Source organism: Corvus brachyrhynchos, unplaced genomic scaffold (assembly GCF_000691975.1).
Source record: "Corvus brachyrhynchos isolate BGI_N302 unplaced genomic scaffold, ASM69197v1 scaffold10, whole genome shotgun sequence".
In the NCBI taxonomy this organism is placed as follows: domain Eukaryota; kingdom Metazoa; phylum Chordata; class Aves; order Passeriformes; family Corvidae; genus Corvus; species Corvus brachyrhynchos.
This window is the reverse complement of record NW_008236180.1, coordinates 9,925,729-9,946,256: the sequence shown is the minus strand read 5'-3', so window position 1 is coordinate 9,946,256 and position 20,528 is coordinate 9,925,729. Positions and strand designations below refer to the sequence as shown.

The window sequence follows — 20,528 nt, the reverse complement described above, 5'->3', positions numbered from 1 at the left end:
CAGCCCCTGCCCTCCAGCTGTCCCTGGGGAGGGAACATGATAGTGTATCATACCAGCTGGAATGTCTGGGGAATCACCCTTTGGTTGGGAGCTCTGCTTCGTGTTATGCTTTCATGGATCGTTTCATAACAGGAAAGTGGCTGGAGCTTGTATGGACCGTGTTGTGGGAATGCACCTCGTGGTGGAGCTGCCTCTGGCCACCCTGGAGCAGGGCTTCACTGAAATGCTGTTCTCAGGCTGGATTCGGTTTTCTCTGTGCCATCTAGTCATGGTGTGTGCCAGGCAATTAGCTCTCTCACATACGGTACCTTATGTTGAAAATGATCTTGACAAAATTAAGATCCCTTGGGAATTGCATTTTTTCTTTGACATTTCTGGTATTTTAGCAAATTCTGCACATCACAGATCAGCAGATATCACTGTAGATGGGGAATACTGGACTTGTCTAGTTGTCTGTTATTGTGACCAGTATTTTTAAGATACCAGTTTGTAACCTAGATGTGTTTAACTCATGTAATCTCCAAAAGGATTAAAAATAATGCTGTGGTATTTCTGCAACTGTGTGAGTTTAAACTGCTGATGTGACGACTGCATGAATGTTGGCATTTCTTTTGTGAAAAATATATCGAACATTTGCAATCTTACTTTGTTTCTTTAAAATATTTGTCCTGAGTGAAATGACTGCGGTGTTTGTCTGTTAAGCAGCTGAAGTGCTGTGCTGTTTGTTTGGCTTTTAGTCAACACACTTTCCAGGAAAAGGTGAAAGGACACAAACACCACAGACAAGTTTCGGTTGTTGCTCAGCACATGTGAAATGCCCCTCTTAATTTAAAGTGAAGGCTCTTTTAAAAAACTTCGAGGCTTAGTAGGAAGAGTCAAACTCAAATACTCAGGGCTGGTTGCTCTCAAACTCACTTGTGATATTACTCATGGAGCCCAAAGAGCTTGTTCTGCATTTGCGTGCTCCTGCTCATTGCAGCGGTGCTGGCACAGTTCATTAGATGAGTGTCTTCCCAACTGATTTAGGGGGCCTTAAACTGTGACAGTAGATCCAGCACTAAACAACTGCCTGGAATCTCTTCAGGCAGCAGAATATGATGTCCTTCTCTGGTGGTACAATACCTAGTTCTGCAGTGACCTTTCAGATTCTTCCTTACCTGCAGGTAACGCCAGATATTCTGTAAATTTGTGTTCTATCAGTGGGCAGTGTGCCAGCATGCCCAAGTGAATAGAAGAGCAGGATGTGTTCGAGCCAAGAGTCTTGGAGCAGATGCATACACGGGGATCAAAAATGGGACAAAAGGAAAAAGAATCTGTAAACATCTGTTCAGCTTTTAACTGGTAAAATTTTGAATGTGTTGTCTGGTGAGGAAGCAAGATTTACATTTTATTATCTTATTTACTTATTAATCAAATTAGTTCATTTATTTTAAGATTAAATGGTGGTAATGGATTATGCAAGATTTGGGAGAGATAGTACAGTCTTGCTTCTTTGTTAAGATTAGCTGAGGTTATCAGCACAGTGTCTCTGAAAGAGAGTAGAGCACTCTGAGTGAGTATAGGTAAAAATTCCATGGTAAATTATTCCATGGTTCCTATTTCAGGAAGCCAGAGATCCCCTTGAGAAACTGTAAACTATCTGCAGTGGGGGGCATCTCTTGTCCTTTTGTTTCCAATTTGAAACATACTATTTGCAGCTTGTCTAAATTCTAGAAAATACCTCAGTTATGCAGCACATGGAAAGGTGTGAGAAGTGTTTCTCATCCCTGCCTTACATTCTAGCATTTGCAGGGTTCATGTCTTTTTCTCCTCTCTGAAGCCTGCAAGGCCTTGGATTTTGTTTGTGGTTTTTTGGTGGTGGTAGCTCTGTAAAAGCTATAATGCTCTTAGATGGCTTGTGAGATGTCAGAATGAAAATATTAGGTAACTAAGAAAGCAGGACTGTTTATAACCACAGTTGTCAGTCTGTGAAGCCTGGAATATCCTGCAGGCCAGCAATGATACATTTTTAAACTCACACAAAGCCCATACTGCAAACAAATTAAGGTCTGGATTTGCTACACAGACTTAATTCCTTTAGGAGTTATGTGGGTATCTGGTCTGTGGGATGCACCAGTCTATTTGAGATGAGGTTAAACCAAAAGTCTTTGTGTAGAGACCCCTAATGTTTGGGCAAATCAAGATCTGGATCTCATCTCGGTGGTTATTTTTCTTAGAGAAGAAGAGCAACTGAGTTAGAACCTCTTGACACTTTAATGAGAGTGTGGTTTATTTCCTGGCGCTGACTTTGTTTGATGATAAAGATAGCAAAGCTTTGCTTTTGCACAACAGCTGTCAAGAAAAAGCTATTTCACATTCTCAAACGTCTCTATCCTTCCAATAATGTCCAAGGTGCACTTCTGGAGCAGATTGAGTATCTGGGAGGAAAAATAGAGATGGATGTGAAGAAGAAGGGAACTTGAGTTGTTTTCTTACGCTGACGCTCCATTCAGTTGTTTCCTGTTTTGGCAGTGAGTACATGGCTACAAAACAGCAGAAGTAGAGTGCTCCTGCCAGCAGCTCTGAACTTCTTCTGTTATGGTCATAAATTTCAAGGACAAACTGTATTTTGAACTTACTGAAATTTGAGAAGTCTCATGTAATTCTTTAACCTGGTACTAAAGTTTGGCTCTTTGATTTCCCTGGCTCTGCTGCAACATTCAAAAGAACCAGAACTGAAAAATCAGTTTTTACCCATTGCAGATGACACTGAAGCAATACGGGAATCTGAGCAGCTGAACTGTGCAGTAGTGCTGTGGTTCAGTGACAGCAGTGCCCTCCTCCTGGGAAGATGCAAAATAAATACACTGGTAAAGTTTGGAAGTGATACAAGTCTGTGTCTTTCTCCCTTCTGGAAGTATACAGCCAAGCCCTGACAGCCATTCAGGTGCAGGTGTTAAACTGAGCGTTTGCAGTGTTCGGTTATCTCCCTGATGAAGTGGGTGCAATAAAGGCCTGCGGGGTTTGCTTTCAGAAGTCTCTGCAGTGAGGCATGTTGGAACTAGGCAGTGGTGAGAGACAATCTATAGTACCTGCTAGCTGTGATAAACATGGGCCTGGGAAAAATGAGCCCACTTTGCCACGTGTTTCTATGATTTAATATGGCAATCATGCCCAGTTTACATTCTCCTGGGGGGTTATTTCCGTGCTCCCAGCAGCTGACTGGTGTCACAAACCCTCTTACGCCGCTGTGCCACAGCCTGTTCAGAGTGCCCGGGCGGTGCTGAATTAGCAGGGGGCTTTCTAGGAAAACCATGTTGCAAGTGTGTCATTTCTTATTTACTTATTTATTTTGACCTCATGTAATAGTGGTGTTGAACTTTAAACAAGCCTGTCTGTTCCTCTCTGTGCTGCTTGACCTCAGGAAGAAGCTTGACATAGCAGGCAACTGGTTTCTTTTTTTTGAGGGAGATTAATAAACAAATCAATAGTGCCATATCTTAGTTGAAAGCAAAACTAGGAGACTAGATAAAATGTTCTCAAAGGATATTAAAATCTACATTTATTTCACTTAGCTGGCTAAAATTCTGCAGCTGCTTGTTAAGATTTATGTTGTGTGATGCAACCATCTGTTCATTTGTATGATTTTTAATGACCTTCCTCTTACCTACAAGTTACATCCTCATTTCTTGTTCTTGCCCAAATATCCTGATGTAAAGCTTAATGTAGGATAAGAAATGAAATCTTCCTTGTCAAAGTGGGTTACATGAGCAGTTGTGTGCTTTATATCTTCATGAGGTTCTTTTGTCAGGGAGTTCAGGCCCTCAGTTTGTTCCTCCCATGCTGAATCCAAAGACCTTTTCCCATTTGTGTGAAGTAGGTGTTTATTGTGGATCCCTTGGTACTTGCTGGTTTTCTTGTGCTCTTCTCTACAGGTCTTTGCAACCTCATTGAATTGTAGGAGTATTTCCATTCTGAAATCAGCCGGTAGTGACATCTTGGGAAAAGAGCACCTTCCACTTGACTTTATTGTCACTTTTTAACTCTTCCACCTTTTCCAGCAGTGTCATGTGTCATCATTTTTTTCAGTGCCAGCTTTAAGAGGAAACTTGTTTTTTAAGCTAAGATTACTTTTTTGTATAAGTCTTTATATAATTTTTGTGAATTGCTCTCCTTAGTGTGAGTGCCTCAGTAGATGGATTAGGAGCAATTCTGTAGCCCCTGATAAGATCTTGGCATTTGCTGCTTCCCGTAGGAGCAGAACTGTTAAAATGACAGTAAATCGTTATCTCTGAGTCTGAGCTGCTCCAGAGTTTATGGTGCAATTAAACAGTGTGATCAAATTGAGCCCTGCTGCAAGGCTTCCCGGGAGTCTGTCTGGCGAAGCTGAAGACACTGAGACTGCACCTTCAGTTTCTGTTCTAAATACTGATACACAAATCTACACAGTGTGCTTGAATGGCTGATGGCATGGCTGCCTCTTCCTATGGTCTCACCTAGTATTTACTTGAACATTTTGGGATGCATCTTCTCTTTCTGAATCTCCTGCTGGTGTCTGAACAAGATGGGGAAAGTGTAGCCCAGTGTGCTGTTGTGCTCAGAGCTACAGGAACTTCCCATTTGAAGAACAGGGCTTCAGCAGACTTCCTCTTTCCACCCCCAAAGTATTTGGGGGACAGGGCTTAAAACCAGGAGAGGAGTGGCATGAAGTGACTCATGCTCCAAACCCAAAGCATTTGCTTTGGAAAACTGACTTCAGTTCTAGCCCTTCCTCTTTCAAAGTTTTATATTGCACGACCTTTTAAATGAAATGTCGAGCTTCCTTTTTCACAGGCAGGATCTCTGCAGTGTGACTGAGTGTGATTCAAGAAGGTGTTTTGTAACTTCATAAATCCCTGCCTTCATCCACTGCCTTCAGTTCTCGTGACATCACTGGCTTCAAGTGCCTCAGAGCACAGTATCCCATGCTGTGAATGAGTCTGATTTCCCCAGCATGGAGACCTTGTGGTACTGTTATGGGGATGTTGTGAACCTACCCTAACAGCAGTTAAGTGGAGTCAGTAATTATGTGACTCCAGCAGTAACGGGAACCAGAAGTGTTTGACAAGGCCCAGGACGTGGCCACACAGCTGCTGTGGGTGACCTGGCACTGGGTTGTTTCTCTCCAGTCATTTTCTCTGTTGAAGGCAATTGCGTTTCCACTGAGGTCAACTTCACGGGGATGTTGTGAACCTACCCTAACAGCAGTTAAGTGGAGTCAGTAATTATGTGACTCCAGCAGTAACGGGAACCAGAAGTGTTTGACAAGGCCCAGGACGTGGCCACACAGCTGCTGTGGGTGACCTGGCACTGGGTTGTTTCTCTCCAGTCATTTTCTCTGTTGAAGGCAATTACATTTCCACTGAGGTCAACTTCATATCCTGGAAGAGACCTTGGATGATACAGTTTCTTTGGTCACTTTGGATGTTCTAGCAACTTCTGTATAAAAAAAAAAAAAACCAACCAAAACTCCAAACCACTTTTCTCCCACGTTGCTGAGGACAGAATGCCCCATCTGATGTCCAGGCATGCCTGCTCTCCAGGATTTTCTGTTTCACCATGTTCATCACACTCAGCAGTGAAGTGCTGGGTGCTGGCTGGGTTTTCATACAAGGCAGCAGCTTGCCTGTTGCAGTATCTCCATCCCTCTTTTGTTACCATCCCACCCCCACGCTGTGTTTTTCCTGTTTGTTGAAACATGCTCCAGAAATACATTGCTGTTTTTAAATAGTCTGCTGAAGGCACACAAGTGGCTTCTTTCTTTCCATTTTCTCTGTGCCTGTGGGAGTTCAGCATCTCTTAGAACTCCATTATTCTCCAAGTACCTTTAGGCACCATGGCAGCTTGAAAAAAACCTGGTCTTTGCTGGTGAGGTAATAGCCAGCTCTCTATTCCCTGCACAATAAATTGCCACTTTCAGTTCCTGAAGTACTGATGTTGGTACTACTGTGGAACTCCTGGAGACTGGCAGTAGTTTGTGTGTGCACATACATGTGGATGCTTAAATGTAATATTTTTGTATTAGAATGCCTTTGTATAATTCCTTTTCTGTAAAGAAGCACTTGATCAATTTCTTTTTAAAAGAGGGGACAGTTTTTTTCAAATTTGTTAATGCTGTGAAACAAAACTCTGTATTAGTGCTGCTACTAAGTTAGCCTGGTATTTACAGAAAAATTCCTTAGGGATCTTGGTTTGGTTTGCATTTTGATGCTTTTATGATATGAATCTTAGGGGGGGGAGTTGGTTTTGGGTGTTAGGGACTTTAACACACATTTGGGAAATGTGGTTAGTGATCTAGAAAACCATTTTTCATAATACCCTGTTTTTTTCTCTTGTTAATCCTGTACAGTCAGTACAGAAGAATAAATCCCTGTAAAGTACAAAGTCACCAACCTAGTGTCAGAGACAAATTTCTGAAAACACCCATTTTAGCTACCTCATGTTTGAGATATTAGACTGTGGCAGTCCAGATCATATTCTCCAGACTGCATTCTTCATAAGCAGAAATACTGGCAGCCATGTGTTCACTTATAAAAAGCTGGCAGCTGATGTCAGGCCTTATTTCAGTGAGGAGCTGGTTCGGAATACTGTGCTAATTTTGGGCAGGTTTATGTAAATCTGAACTCTTCTCGTGATGTGTCACACTCAGTGTAAATTGGTACATACCTGAATAATGCAGCAGAAGAGATAAACAGGTAATGTGCTGCAGTCCATGGCCCACTTGAAAAAATCTTAAGCACTGTACATGATTCTTTATATGCAGAATTGTGCTTACACAGTATTTATTTACAATGTGAAGTTCTGTTTCAACAAATGGGGACAATGTCCAAGGACAGCAGGATTCTTTTTATTTTAACTTCTGAAATTATCTCACATAGCTGAGCTATTAGATGCATCTGAAAAGAACCCAGCTGAGAGAACCCTAGTGATACGTTTGAGATGCTGCATGTATTTTAGCTGAGCATGTGAATTGGGTACAGCTGACTTCTACCATTGCAGCTTTGTGACACCTTGCTGATAACTCAAGATAATGATGAAAGTGATCTTAGACAAATCACCTCTGTGTGTGTGTGATGCCAAGCAGGGTAGACAAGTTTTTTCTATCACAATGAATGTTTGCACTGCTGCTGAGTCAGAAGCAGGGTTGATATTTTCACTGATGCTGCAAACAAAGGCTTAAAGCAGTTTATATGGAAGTGCTTTGGGGCAGAGACCCTGCTCCTTCACGAGCTGAAAGGCATAATGGCTGATGAATGTTCTGCTACTTTATTATGCAAACTAATGATATTTTAATAAGTAATGTTAGTGTTGTATTCTGATAAATTTAAACTCAATTCTTAATTTGAGGCCCAAAGTGCTTTCTATCCAGAATTCTCTCACATGAAGATGTGAAGTCAAATGGGTATTTGTCTTAAAATAGCTAATGGGATGAAATTAGATGTATTCATACCTAACAGTTTTGGGTTTTTTTGGTTTCAGGACATCAGGCATGAAGCCAGTGATTTTCCGTGTAAAGTGGCCAAACATCCCAGAAACAAAAACAGAAATAGGTACAGAGATGTCAGCCCCTGTAAGTATACTTTCTTTTCCATTGTTTATAGGACTGTTGACCTCTAATGACTTCTAACAGCTAAATGTTCTTTGTAAGGACAAGATTCTGTCAGGTGGATAAGCATCCAAGACAATTCTCTTTGTTAATATATTTATTTATTTGTGAGATTGATGTCACAGGATGCTTTTATATCCACAGGGTTATACTAGAGCAGCATACAGTAGAGTCTGTATTTGTGGGCAGAAATCTGAAGAAACTAACTTGCCTTACCTTTGAGTTCTGCTAGAGAAGAAAGGTGGCTGAAGTAGCATTTCTAAAATCGCAGGGGTGGTTTCTGTGCAGCGTTCTCAGCTAGCAGAGCATCCTGCCAGGCAGCACAGGTGGCAGCAGTGCCCCTTCTGGGAGCTGGGGAGCAGTCTGGCACAGAGCTCTGGCTGCCAGAGATAAAGCTAAGCTCATAAGCTCGTTGGAACAGAGAAAGAGCAAAGGTGATGCTCCTAGGCCAGAGCTGGGATTTTGAAATGGCTGTGTCCCCTGTGCTGGGGGAATGCCTGTCTGAGCACGGGTCCTGTACGAGCCCAGCTCACTGTGCTGGTGCAGCCTGGCTCTCCTCCTGTGATCCCAGGGCCAGGGCCAGTCGCTGCCCACGCCTGGCATCCAGGGCTTTGGGCTGCAGCAGGGACAGGGCTGCAGTCACACGGTCAGAAATGATATTTAATGTGTCTGGCACTGCAGGGAGCTCCCAGGGGGTCTCTGAGCAGCCCTCTCTGCACAGGATGGTGCCAGTCCTGGGCCATGTGTCCCCTGGGGGTGCAGCACTCCTGCACTCAGCGGGCGCTGGCCCAGGCCAGAGTGCTGCTCTGTGGCAGAGAACTTCTGCCTTGGTGCTTAAAAGTTACTGAAGCCTTTGTGGCAGTTGAGCAGAGCAGTAATGTTGCACACAGTTTGCTTTAGTAAGCAGTTCTAATATTTGAGATTGTGAATAACAAATTCCTTCTTGTCTGTAGATAATCCTGCTTCCAGTCTGTTTGCTTTCTTGAAAAATGTGGGAACCCTTCTATGTATGGAGTTTTTTTAGTTGGTGGTTTGGTTTTAGTCCCAAGTCGAGCAAGTGACTAACAAAAGAGCAAAGAATTTGCATTTGTTGTATTTATTGAATTTTGATCATTTTTTCTGTACAGTAAAGGGCGGTTGGGTTGGGAACAGTAGCTAAATGTCTATAAAAATGAAAGGTGTCTGTCCTATTTGCCCAGTATATGTTTAGACAAACCTTTAACAACCTTGAACAAGCTGGATTTGAATGTTTAAGCTGCAAAAGATAAGCAGTTGTGTAATTAGATTTATTTAAAACCACCAACTTGATAACTGTATAAATAGGTCAGTGTGATCTGGTTTGCAAATTGCAGTGGGGATTATTTCAGATGCAAATGCTTCACTCTTGCAATGTGTTCTTGGAAGGTGAAGTGTGAGCTGTGCTCACTGCTCTGCTGTTCTTGCAGTACCTGTGCTGTACTCCAGAGTCCCCAGCCCCAGTGAGCCCTGCCCTGTCTGGGATTGAGCTCTTTTTATTCATCAGGACAGCTCAGCTTTCTGACCCCCACATCTGATGAGGATGTGCCTGGATTGTGCTGTGTTGCATATACATTAACCAGTGTTTTCTAATTATGCTGCAGTTGATCACAGTCGAATTAAGCTAAACCAAGGTGACAATGACTATATCAATGCTAGTTTGATAAAAATGGAAGAGGCCCAAAGGAGCTACATCCTTACCCAGGTAATTGCTGGCAGTGGATAATAAAAATCTTATGGTGGCTGGAGTTGTTTTTCATGGGTTTTCTGTTTGGGTTTTTTTTATTGTAAAGTTACTTAAGTGCATATAAATGTCTGTGTGTGTATGAAACTCACTGCTTTTCCCTGAATCTGTCAATTCCACACCTATCTGTATAACAAATTTAAAAGTACCCAGATACCCCGTTGTCTTATTCTGAGAGCCAGCAACTGTGCCAGGGTTCTTGTTTGTCCTGAAGCCCTGGAGACTAATCTTGGCCTTTTTTTTACCCCTTCCTCCCACACTTTAGATAAAGGTAACCTGGGATTAATATTTTCAAGTGACAGCTCTTCCTTCCTGTTTCTAAAGAATAAAGATAAATCTTCTCAGGAAGAAATGGGCAGTGCAGTGTTCAATGTGAAAGTGGTCCTTTGAACACAGCTCTTACTCCCCTTACTCAGGGCAGGAGGGTTGATCACAGCAGGGAACTGTATGTGGAATAGTCACGTGTGCAGCTGACTGGTACTGATTACCTGTCCTGAGCCAGAGTTTACTGGGTTTGAATGGCTTTATTTAAATCTAGTCATTCTTTCTGAGGACCTGCTGCTCTGTTTGAGCACAGGAGTGGATGGACGGCAAACCCAAACTTCAGAGCAATAGCTTTTGAGTAGAGAATAGCAGAGGAACATAGCAGAAATAGGAAGTTACAAGGAAATGTACTTTGGGAATAGACAGTGGTCTTTAAAAGGAGTTACCATTTCATTCAGTCCCAGAGCACATCCTTGAAGATTCTGGAAAACCATGGAATTTGTTACTGATTGGGCATCATTTCAGTCTTTTGGATGTTTATCATTTAGTCAAGTAATTTTCAAGTATCATAAATAAGGATGAGGTATTGCAGGGTAGCTGGACACAGATGTTATTTCTGCTTTTATTGAGGGGGGTTTATTTCCCCATGACCTTTGTATACCTTTCCTGAGAAAATGCAGCATTTTTCACTCCCAGGTCCGTTCTCACAAACGAGACTGTGTCTCTCTTCCTCTTATGTATGGGTGGAGAAGATTAACCATGCTTTCATGGGTAAATTCATAACATGAAACTTACAGCTGTCTCACTGCATTTTTTTACGGTTTTAAATGAGAAGTTGCTTGTTAGTTGTTTAAATCTATTGCCTTGTGCAGAGACTGTTATTGGGGAAGAGTGCACTGACATTTGCAAAAAATAATGCTTATTTCTGGGGATTCTGTCTCTGCAGGGACCTTTGCCAAATACTTGTGGTCACTTTTGGGAGATGGTTTGGGAACAGAAAAGCCGTGGTGTTGTCATGTTGAACAGAGTGATGGAAAAGGGATCTGTAAGTACTCACCCAGTTCTTGCTATGTGTTCATCACATTTATGGTTTTCTGTAATAAAAAACCCAAGTAAAACCAACCCAAAGAATGGGATGGGATGACTGTAAGTTTTGTCTAAGAAATTATGCCTGGAATTGAATACCTGGTGAACTGAATTGAATACCTGGTGCAGGCAGAAAATCACTTGGTTTGTAATTGTGGGTCTTAATTTCGCATTAATTTGGCTAAAACAGGGCACAAACACAACATGACTCCACATAAATGGAAGTCTCTGCTGCTAACCAAGGGGTCTGGAGTTGTTCTCACTGTACACAGATAGATTGGCTCATTAAGGTCCTGGCATGCAGCAGTCTTTGCAGAACTCATCTCTCTGGGAGACCTTAATAAGAAAATGGCAATTCAGTCAGAAGGAGGTAATGATATTTATGTGTCTCCTGCTTGGTTTTAGATAAAGTGTGCACAGTACTGGCCACGGAAGGAGGAGAAAGAAATGTTTTTTGAAGATACAAACTTGAAATTAACATTGATATCTGAAGATATAAAATCCTACTACACAGTACGACAGCTGGAATTGGAAAACCTGACCGTGAGTACAGGATCTCATCCAGTCCCAGCCCTTGTTCTCCTTGGGGTGAAGTTCATCTCCACACCAACAAGGGCTTGAAATTGGTGGTCAAGAATTGGTCTAGATTTGATGATTCTGCATGAGATGTCATGGAAATGAAACTCTTGGATATTTCTGAGACGTACCTGGGGACACTCCAGGCGGTTTCATGTCTCAGCCACACCCAGAGTGACACAGGCTTCTGAACTGCACTGAAATAACTAAATTGTAAATAAGTAAATTTACTTACCCAATTCCCTTTGGTCCCAATGGAGACCTTCACAACAAGAGACAATTACTTGTAATTAGTTTCTTGGCTGTGCAGCTATAAAAACTCCCTGAGACTCCCTGAAACTTTGTCCTTGGAATTCAAGTCAGTCCTTCTGACTGGTGTATCCAAACTAAAACTGTTCCCAAACCCTGTTTTTGCAGACCCAGGAAACTCGGGAGATTCTGCACTTTCACTACACCACCTGGCCCGACTTTGGGGTCCCAGAGTCGCCGGCCTCGTTCCTGAATTTCCTGTTCAAGGTGCGGGAGTCGGGCTCGCTGAGCCCCGGGCACGGCCCGGTCGTGGTGCACTGCAGCGCTGGCATCGGGAGGTCGGGCACCTTCTGCCTGGTGGACACCTGTCTGCTGCTGGTAAGGGCCACCTGCAGGGCCACCTCTCCTGCACAGGCACCTTCAGGGGAGCTTTGGTGCAGCCTTAAAGGAGCTGGAGCAGGGGCTGGAGGGGTTCCCTGTGATTTCCTGTTGTTTTACTCTGCTGTTTTGGGAGTGTATTGAAGGCAGGTCTCGTTCCTAAGTGGCCATTTTGAGTTTGGGGAAGAAAAGTCTCCAGTTTTCAGAGTGATTCACAAAGACAGGCTTTGCCTTCAGGGAAAGCAGCATTTTTGAGGCCCAGTGTTTTCCCCTGTGTGTTTTTGGAGACCCAGTAAAGAGCTGCTGATACCAATTGTATGTGAGTTCATTCATTCTGTAATGTGGAGGGTGGTGTGAAGGCCGTACCACAAAGTGAGTCATTGTAGTGAACCTCATCAGAGCAGAAAACATGTTTCACATTTTTATCTGCAGATGGACAAACGGAAAGATCCTTCTTCTGTGGACGTTAAGCAGGTTCTCTTGGAAATGAGGAAGTACAGGATGGGGCTCATCCAGACTGCAGATCAGCTCCGGTTCTCCTACTTAGCTGTTATTGAAGGGGCAAAATTCATCATGGGAGATGCTTCAGTGCAAGTGAGTGCTCCTGCCAGCTCCCAGGGAACTGCAGCAAGTGGGTGGAAGGAACAGGATGGAAAGAAGCTTCAAATGTGGTGCTTGCTTCAGCTTCAGTACATGTTTATGTTATGTGGCTTTTAGGTACAGTGCTTTACAATCTGTCACAACCTAAAGTGCTGTATTTTATTTATTTCCAAAAGTACCTGTGATGTAGCAGGTGCCTCCTGTGCTTTCCAGCACAGTGACTGGGGTGGAGCTGCTGCATCAGCCTCCCCTGGCATTTCAGACAGTACAAGTTTTCTAAGATGCCTGAAGTTTAAGTGTCATGATTAAATTAATCAGGGGTTTTTTTTATGGTAAGCAGAACTCTAGCAAAATAGATCTTATTTTGTGCTGCTTAGGTTTTTTAGAAGCAGATGGGAATTTCTTGCTTTTATGGCCAATACGTTTTGTGTATTGGATGTAGCTTGGGCTTGGAGTTCTTGTGTTTTTCTTGCCTTTTTTTAAATTAAAATGAAGAGCCACTTTAAGAATTAATTAAAATGTGGAGTATAAAGATTCTGCCATGGTAAAGTTTAAAGTTAGAGCAGCTTACATAAGAGAAAAGCTTAACAGGGCTTGTTCTTCCCTGAAGGAGCAGTGGAAAGAGCTCTCCAATGAAGACCTGGAGCCACCCCCTGAACACACCCCCCCACCTCCCAGGCCCCCAAAGAGAACCTCAGAGATGCACAACGGGAGGATGCACGAGCACCCGGAGCTCTTCCCCAAGCACCAGGCAGTGGAGGAGGAGATCAGGTGCTCAGTGAGCAGCGTGGAGGAGGCGGTTCCGGACGGCAGGGCCCGATCAGCTGCGCCCCTGAGCACAGACAGGTAAAGCACTCGCTGCCCCCTGAGAACTGGGCTCTGGAGGGAGTGGGAAAGGGGAGGTGATGCTCAGTTCCACCTTGAGATGTTCTTTGGGAGCTAGGGCTGAACGAGCAGCCACATTCCATCCCTCTCTGGCTTTCTGGGCCGGTGCTCGATTTTAGAGCTTTGGTGTTCCCCTGACTGCATGTAGATGTGAGTTGGGTTTGTTCACTGCCTGTCTTGGTGCAGATTTGTGATGACCAATAAAAGCAGGTGGTGGTTATTCTTCAAAGGGCACGGAATCCTCCCAAGCTCTTCCTAAACCCCTGTTGAACAGCCAGATGTGTCCTAACTGGAGACAGGCTGTGTTTGGTGGCTGCTGCAGCTCCAAGAGATTTCCAACTCTGTAGTGTTCCCTGCCCTTGGAGCACCTGCATGGCTCCTCTTCTCCCTGGCCAATCCAGCATGGAATATTTGTTCCTACCCAGCCCTGAGTGTCCCTTCCTCTGTCCTCAGCACTAGTCACGACACTGAACCCCGGAGGAGAACTGTTGGTGAGAACCCGCGGCTCTCGCCCCACCAGGAAGAGTCCGTGAAGGAAAACTCGGAGGAGGAGGATGAGAACGTGGTGGCAACTTGGAAGCCCTTCCTAGTGAATATCTGCATGTTCACTTTCCTCACAGCAGGAGCTTATCTCTGCTACAGGGTGTGTTTCCATTGACCAGTGCCCAGGAGCCGCCGCGGGAGCCGCTCCCGGCTTGTGCTCAGCTCCTCGGAGCCACTCGAGGCAGGGCAGCCTTGGCTCAGAGCAGGTAGATTTAGGGGGAAAGGCCAGAACTTTGGGTAGGGCTTAACGAGAGAATTGATGCACTAGGGTTTTATCCAGCCCTGTGGTCCCAAGAACATAATATTGTAATCTCAGGGCCTTGAAATATTCAGGAGTGAGCAGAGAAAATGCCAAATAGTCTGTTTTCCTTTTTTTTTTTTTTTTTTTTAAACTAACTAATAGAATTACAACACATTGTTGTTTTTAGCCTTTTTTAAAAAGCCAGTTCATTTTCTTTTGTTTCAGAAAAACTGGGCACAAGTGAAACTTGCTTGTACTCTCCAAGTGTTGTAACCAAATACATGACTTACACTGACAAATTCCCAAAAAAAGAAAAAGAAACCCACATACCTGAAGAATGTAAACTTTTGGAAGGGGAGGTGTGTTTGTGGTTGGTTTTTGGTTTGTTTTTTGTTTTTTTTTTTTTTTTAACTTGCTTCATCTTTAAAGACTGAGTTGTGGGCAGTGCCTGTGGTATTGATATATTTAATCTTGGCATAACTGTTCCTAAAGAGCTGATTGTTTTACTTGTGTTGATAGAACCAGGCTTCTGCATTTGCTCAGGGTATCCCAACATGTCCAGCTCTTTGATTTTTTTTTTTTTTTTCTTTACTAAGTGTATCTCCTCATTGACTTTTGTTGCACTCTACTTGCACATATGCCTCTTTACATTGCACCATCCTTTCTAAAGCTGTTTTTACTTTTATATTCTGGGTTGGGAGAGGTCGAGGGGAGGGAGAGAAACAGGAAGGGAAATTCAACCAAACCATGTCCACCAGCAGTGGGGCCATGCCCATGGCCCGTGGCAAGACCAGTCCTTAAACCTCAGCATTTGGAATGTAAAATGCAGTTTCACTCTGCAGCTGCTCCCTCAGGCCCAGCGTGGCCCTGGCGAGGGGCTCTGAGCAGGGAAGCGTTGGGGAAATCCAGAGCAATCCCTGCTGGGGCAGCTTCCCTGAGCCAGAACAGCCCAGCAGGAGCCGTGCTGGGCTCTGAACAAATCCCTTGGCTTATGATGCCAGCGTTGCTCAAAGCAAAGATTCCAGTCCTGGCTGCAGTTGGGGGGCAGACACGGCTCAGCCCCGTGGGATCCCACAGCAGCCAGGGCTCCGGGGGGAAAGTGCTCGTAAGGGAGGATTGGGGTGTGGGGGGAGGACTGGGACTGGAAGGCAGCATTGCACCAAGCAGCCAGTGCTGTTCCTCTGGGCAGTACCAAATTATTAATAGTTGAAACAATAATAGCAAAGATTTCTTTGCTTGTGTCATGGTGCAGACAGGAGCAAACTCACTCCTGGGAGTTGTAGTGACTGAACTGCCCCGTGACAGCTGATCTGCAGCAGTGTCACTGATTTTTTTTATTTCTAAAGTCTTTCTAGATTTATAGCACTTAACCAGCCCTCAGTGCAGCCCTCGCTGTGGAGGAGCCCAGGGGAGTCCCTCCACTCCATATTTATTTTTGCCAAGCTGGCTGTAGGTGTAGCTCTTCCTTCAGTGGGTGAGTAGGTGAAGGGGTGGGTGGGGGTGGGAGTTACTTCTATTTTGTGTTTTGTTAAGCTTGCATCAAGGGCTTTTCAAGAGTACAATAATAAATCCTCAGGTAGTACTGGGAATCAATCCTTTACCTGTGAGACTGTTGGTCAGACCAGTACTTGAAAGGAGGAATGTTGTAATCAGTCAATATTTAGTTATATTATTGGAAACAGGAAAAATGAGTATAGAAAAATGGTAATATATAATGGCTCATCTGTGTATTTAAGATACATTCTGTGATTGCTTTGTCCCCACTGTTCTCTGCAGCGTGGGCAGGACCCTGCCCTGAGGCACCATTTGTACCCCTTTGTATTAAAGTGCATGTGAAGTCTGCGGTGTCCCGATGAAACACCACGTGCTTGAAAGGTGACAGAACTTATATTCCTGCTTCCTGATGTGCCCAAATGATATTTGCATGACCTGATCCTTAGTGGCTGTGGTTCAGAGGGTGTTGCTGAGTCTCTCTGTTCAGCACTGGACTGATTGGTGTTTATCAGAGCCCATGTACTCGCCTAATCCTTGGCATGACTTCCCGTGGGATCCCGTGTGCTCCGTGTGCCCGGTGGTAGCATGTTCCTTTCAGCTGAGTGAGTGTAATACAGACATTCCAGAGCGTTCAGGCAGCCCTTCCACACCTCCCCTGGCACTGGGACACCTTGGGAAAGAAACAAACCCAACCCACCTCTGGCCATGTTCCCAAGAGGGAATATTTTAAATCTTAGGTATGGCAGGAAAACAAAGGATCCTTCCTTTGAATACAGAGTTATTCAATTGCGAAGGATTCTACCCAGACAAAGTTCCTGCAGCTGACAGAAGAACTTTGAGCATCCTCTTCCTGCCTGTTTCTTTCCTGTGTTCCAGGCCCAGCTCTGACCCTGCCCCAGGACACAGTGACTGTGCCCCGAGCCCAGGGAGGTGTGGGCAGGGCTGGGAATCCTGAGCTGTGCCCATTTTGTTCGCTGTCCTGTACTGTCTGTGGTAGTTGGGGGGTGTATATACCGTAGCACAGTGGGGTGTTGGGTAACCTGTTCTTGGAAATGGACAAACATCCATGTTAGACTCGTTAGAAAGTTAGTGAGCTGCTCTGCTATCTGCCTTAAGCAAATATTTACTCATCAGGTCTTTCTTTTTTACAGATTGCCATAGAATAAACTTTTATAAAAAAATGTAAAAACTCAACAAAAAAGCTGAATGTTTTGGTATAATACAGTTTCAGGTATCTTGTCTTTTGTGTAAGCCGCTGCTGGGCCTCCCAGGTTAGAGTACAACTGTACAGTTTTTCAATCTCCCATACAAGTTTTCAGTTCTCATTTTAGTTGTAACAATAAAACTCTTTTTTTAAAGAACTCACACAACTGTGGTATTGCTTCTGGCTGGATCCATGGGCTCCTGCTTGACCCACATGCCCCTGGGGGCCAGTGGGGGGGGGAGATCATAAAGGGTTTTAAATGTTACTGTAAGAACGTCCTTGGAGGCAGAGGACCAGTAAAAGAGTGAGACAAGGACCCCAGCTCTCCCTGCCACTTCCATTTCCCTCTTCTGGTCTTTCACATTAACCAGCTAAATTTTAAGGGTGAGGAGTGCAGGAACTCAAGCACCCTGGTGGGTTTCTGCAGGAGCTGAGAACAGGCAGGAGATGGTGCTGACCCTGTTTGCTGCAGCAGCAGCCAGCACATCCTGGTGTTTGAATTCCAGTACTTACCTTTGGTTTATGTTTCTAAGGAAAGCTACACTGGAGGGGAGAGTTCACCTGAGGAGAACAGGACAGGGCCCTGTCCTTTGAGGGTTTAGTGCCTCTTATCTGTCCCTAGGACTGCAAGCACAGCAGTAGGAAACACTCCCAAGAACTTGTCTCAGATGGTTTATTAGAACTTTAGAAAACAGTATGAAATCCAACAAATAAATACCAAATAGAAAAGTTTTATGTATATATATATATATATAAAAATATGTACACACGAGCCCAACCCTTTCAAGTATTGCACCGGAAGCCAGGCTGCTCCCCGTGGGCACCCTGCCAGCCAGGGCTGGGGGATGAGCCTGACCATGGTGGATGAGGAGGAGAAGTCTTGGTCTATGACTGAATTCAGAATTTTAAAAAAGCAAACCTGCCCCCCTCCCTTAGTCAGACCTGCACAGGCAAATCCCCTGCAGCCCCTGCTGCTGAGCACTGACACCTCTTACAGAGCCTTGTCAGGCCCTGCTGGACCTGGCCTGAGCAGCAGCAATCCCAAAGAAAGTGACTCAGAGAGTACCAGATTTTCCTTCTGCAACTAAATTGTCCAAGCAAAGGAAACCACAGAGCAATGCTGCGGGATTTGTTCTGGTGGCAGGGCAGTTGATGAACTGTTGGAGAGTGATCATTTCTCTCCTTGGGGAATGCCAGATTAATAAAATTCTTCCTGGGAAAATATATCATATTGGACAGAGTTGGAGTGGGGGCAGCTAATTCCAGCAAGATAGAGATTTTAACACCAGTTAAAACCTGGATCCACAGTTTTCATCTGTCCAGCACTTGGTATTTCATCATATGCTGAGAGACAGTGAGAAAATACATTCCAGGCTGCATCATGGAGACCACAAACTGTCCCCTCTGGAAATAAACCTTTCCTGGGGCAGGAGGCAGCAGGGACAGAACAGAAGGAAACTGGACAAAACCAAACCCTCAGGTACCCGTGTGGCTGTGAGGACAATGGGATCCAGCTCCTCATATTCCACTACTAAAACACTGTGATTTCAATCTCAGCCTCCTGAGCTGTTTCTCTGAGTTCACAGCAGATCCTGTCCATCTTCTCAAAGGCTTGTCGGCCTCTTTCCCCTGTGAAGAGAGAAAACAGCCCCTTCTGAGGGAGAGGCAGGAAGCCCCTGAGGAACACGGCCCTCTGGGGACACTCCTGTCGTGGCCTTGCTTGGAAGGAAGGACTCAATAGTGACACACACATCCCTCAGGGAATAGTTTTCCAAAACCTGCTAGAAGCCACCATGGAAAATCAGGCCTCCTGCAACTATTTCCATGAGTAACAGTTCGGAGCAGCACAGCTGGAAAACTTGTCATGCTCATGAGCCTGAGTGCTTCTGTGGGGCAAGGCTGGAGATCCCCAGAACTAAGCATGGATCCAGGTAGGGTTTGGGACAACAGAACAGGGAAATGATTGTCTCCTGCATGACCTGGTCATCCTCTGGCAGCATTCCTCCTGTTGAGCCCTCAGGAGAAGCACAAATACTGGGCAGTAGGAGATGGGGAGCACTGACATTTTATCAGGTCACCTCCACTGTCAATCTACTTGGATTCCAGTGAAATAACAATGAACCAGCATAAAACCTTCAGTCCTTATCTACGACCTTTTCAAAAGGTTCAGTGGTTCCTAAAGCACTTAATCCTTCAGGATCTCCTTGGTCTGGTTCTATAAACTTCAACGGGGGCCCTTGGCTGTTATATGTGATGTAAAGTTTATCTCCATGGTATGAAACAGCTGTTCATGACATATTTCCCTTGTCCTGGATGTGTTCAGGCTGAACTTGAGGCCCCTCCTGGTCCTGCACTATTTCACATGACTCTTTCAGACCATTTTAAAGCTGTACAAAAGCCTTACCAAAGGACAGTGTGGCTTCCCTGGCTGCATTCCTGACTTCCTCTGTTTCAGACTGGCACAAGTGGGCAACCTGCTCAATGCTCTCCACAGCCTGTTGGAGAAAAGAAAAATTTGCCGTAGCAGCTTTTTAGCAGTGTGATGGACATTTTTACAAAGCAACACAGCCGCACCAACTCTCATCTCCTCTGACATCCAGATTCCACCAGGACCCCTCTCTTCCCCAATATACTGGGTTGCAGTTACATTTCCTGACATGATCTCCCCTCTGTTACCTTCTCTCCTGGTTTAGGGCATGCAAAAGTTCCAGGGTACAGGTCACTGTAGTGGGACCATTTTATCAGTACCACCCAACCAGGACTGTCACTGAAAGGGTTAATCCCAGTAGGTGCTTTGCAAATCGACTTTAAGGCCCTGATTTGCTGTTGTGTGGGTCCCTGTTTGTAGACATCAGTTCACTTTGTGTGCAAACCTGTTACAGCTTAGGGCTGTTGGGAAGGTTTAAATCTGTGCTGTTTCTTATAATAGCAATGCAAAAAGTACTTTTGTTTTCTGACTCTAAACAGCTATTGTTAAAAATACCCCCTGATTTAACTTCAGATTCCTACAGGTAAATGTTTAGAACTGACTGATACATAAATCTTGCTCATTTTTCCACGTGCTGGATGTCCCCAGTCAGACACTGCCTTTTGTCCTTCACCGCTGGCAATACCACAGGCGTTCACACATTGCTTGTGCTGTGCCTGGCTGACCAAACCCTCCCAGGTGCCCACAGCTCCCTCTCCTGCTGCTGTGGGAATAATGGCATTAATAGTTTGGAACCTTGGCAGCCAAAGAATTCGGTGATGCCCAGTCGCAGTAACCCCTCCCAGCTCCGAACCCAGCTGGACACACTTCGCATCCCTGCCTTGGCCCAGCAGCAGCAGAGCTGGGAGCGCTCACCCTGAGGTTCTTCAGAGCCAGACACGCAGCCTGCTGGAGTCTTGCGTCACAGTCAGATAAAACATCGGTGTAAAACAAGACAGCCTGAATGAGCAAAGAGGACAGTAAAACAGAAAGTCGGAAGTGTAATCGAGCACCCAAATCCGAGCGACAGGAGCGGTTTTACCCCCGTGAAACGGAGCAGAGGCAGAGACAAATCACTGGGGCACCGCCGTGTTTAGGGCTCGTTCCCAGCTAGGGCGAGGGCAGGGAGGCAGTGCCGCTCCCGGGGCCGCTCCCGGG

The 20,528-nt window shown here is 44.8% G+C and overlaps 1 protein-coding gene and 1 long non-coding RNA gene across 2 annotated transcripts; one reads left to right on the top strand and one right to left on the bottom strand.

Moving 5' to 3' along the window:
• The first annotated feature begins 7,468 nt into the window (after window positions 1–7,468).
• PTPN1 (protein tyrosine phosphatase, non-receptor type 1) lies at window positions 7,469–17,064 on the top strand. Its single transcript, XM_008635134.2, has 8 exons — window positions 7,469–7,588; window positions 9,244–9,344; window positions 10,594–10,692; window positions 11,139–11,276; window positions 11,727–11,936; window positions 12,369–12,530; window positions 13,147–13,382; window positions 13,875–17,064. The coding sequence occupies exons 2-8, from the start codon at window positions 9,309–9,311 to the stop codon at window positions 14,077–14,079; spliced, it is 1,086 nt and encodes a 361-aa protein (XP_008633356.1). The 5' UTR covers window positions 7,469–7,588; window positions 9,244–9,308; the 3' UTR covers window positions 14,080–17,064.
• A 498-nt stretch (window positions 17,065–17,562) lies between these two features.
• Window positions 17,563–20,522, bottom strand: LOC108446930. Its single transcript, XR_001862272.1, has 3 exons — window positions 20,247–20,522; window positions 19,308–19,398; window positions 17,563–18,532 (listed from the first exon to the last, which is right to left on the bottom strand). It is a non-coding gene; the product is annotated as an uncharacterized LOC108446930 (long non-coding RNA).
• Between the last annotated feature and the right edge of the window lie 6 nt (window positions 20,523–20,528).

What these genes read in the sequence shown, in the direction of transcription:
- PTPN1 (XM_008635134.2), top strand. Translation starts at nt 9,309, where the DNA reads ATGGAAGAGGCCCAAAGGAGCTACATCCTTACCCAG. An exon ending in GGAGCTACATCCTTACCCAG is followed by an intron (nt 9,345 to 10,593) that starts GTAATTGCTGGC and finishes CTGTCTCTGCAG; the next exon opens with GGACCTTTGCCAAATACTTG. An exon ending in GCGCCCCTGAGCACAGACAG is followed by an intron (nt 13,383 to 13,874) that starts GTAAAGCACTCG and finishes CTCTGTCCTCAG; the next exon opens with CACTAGTCACGACACTGAAC.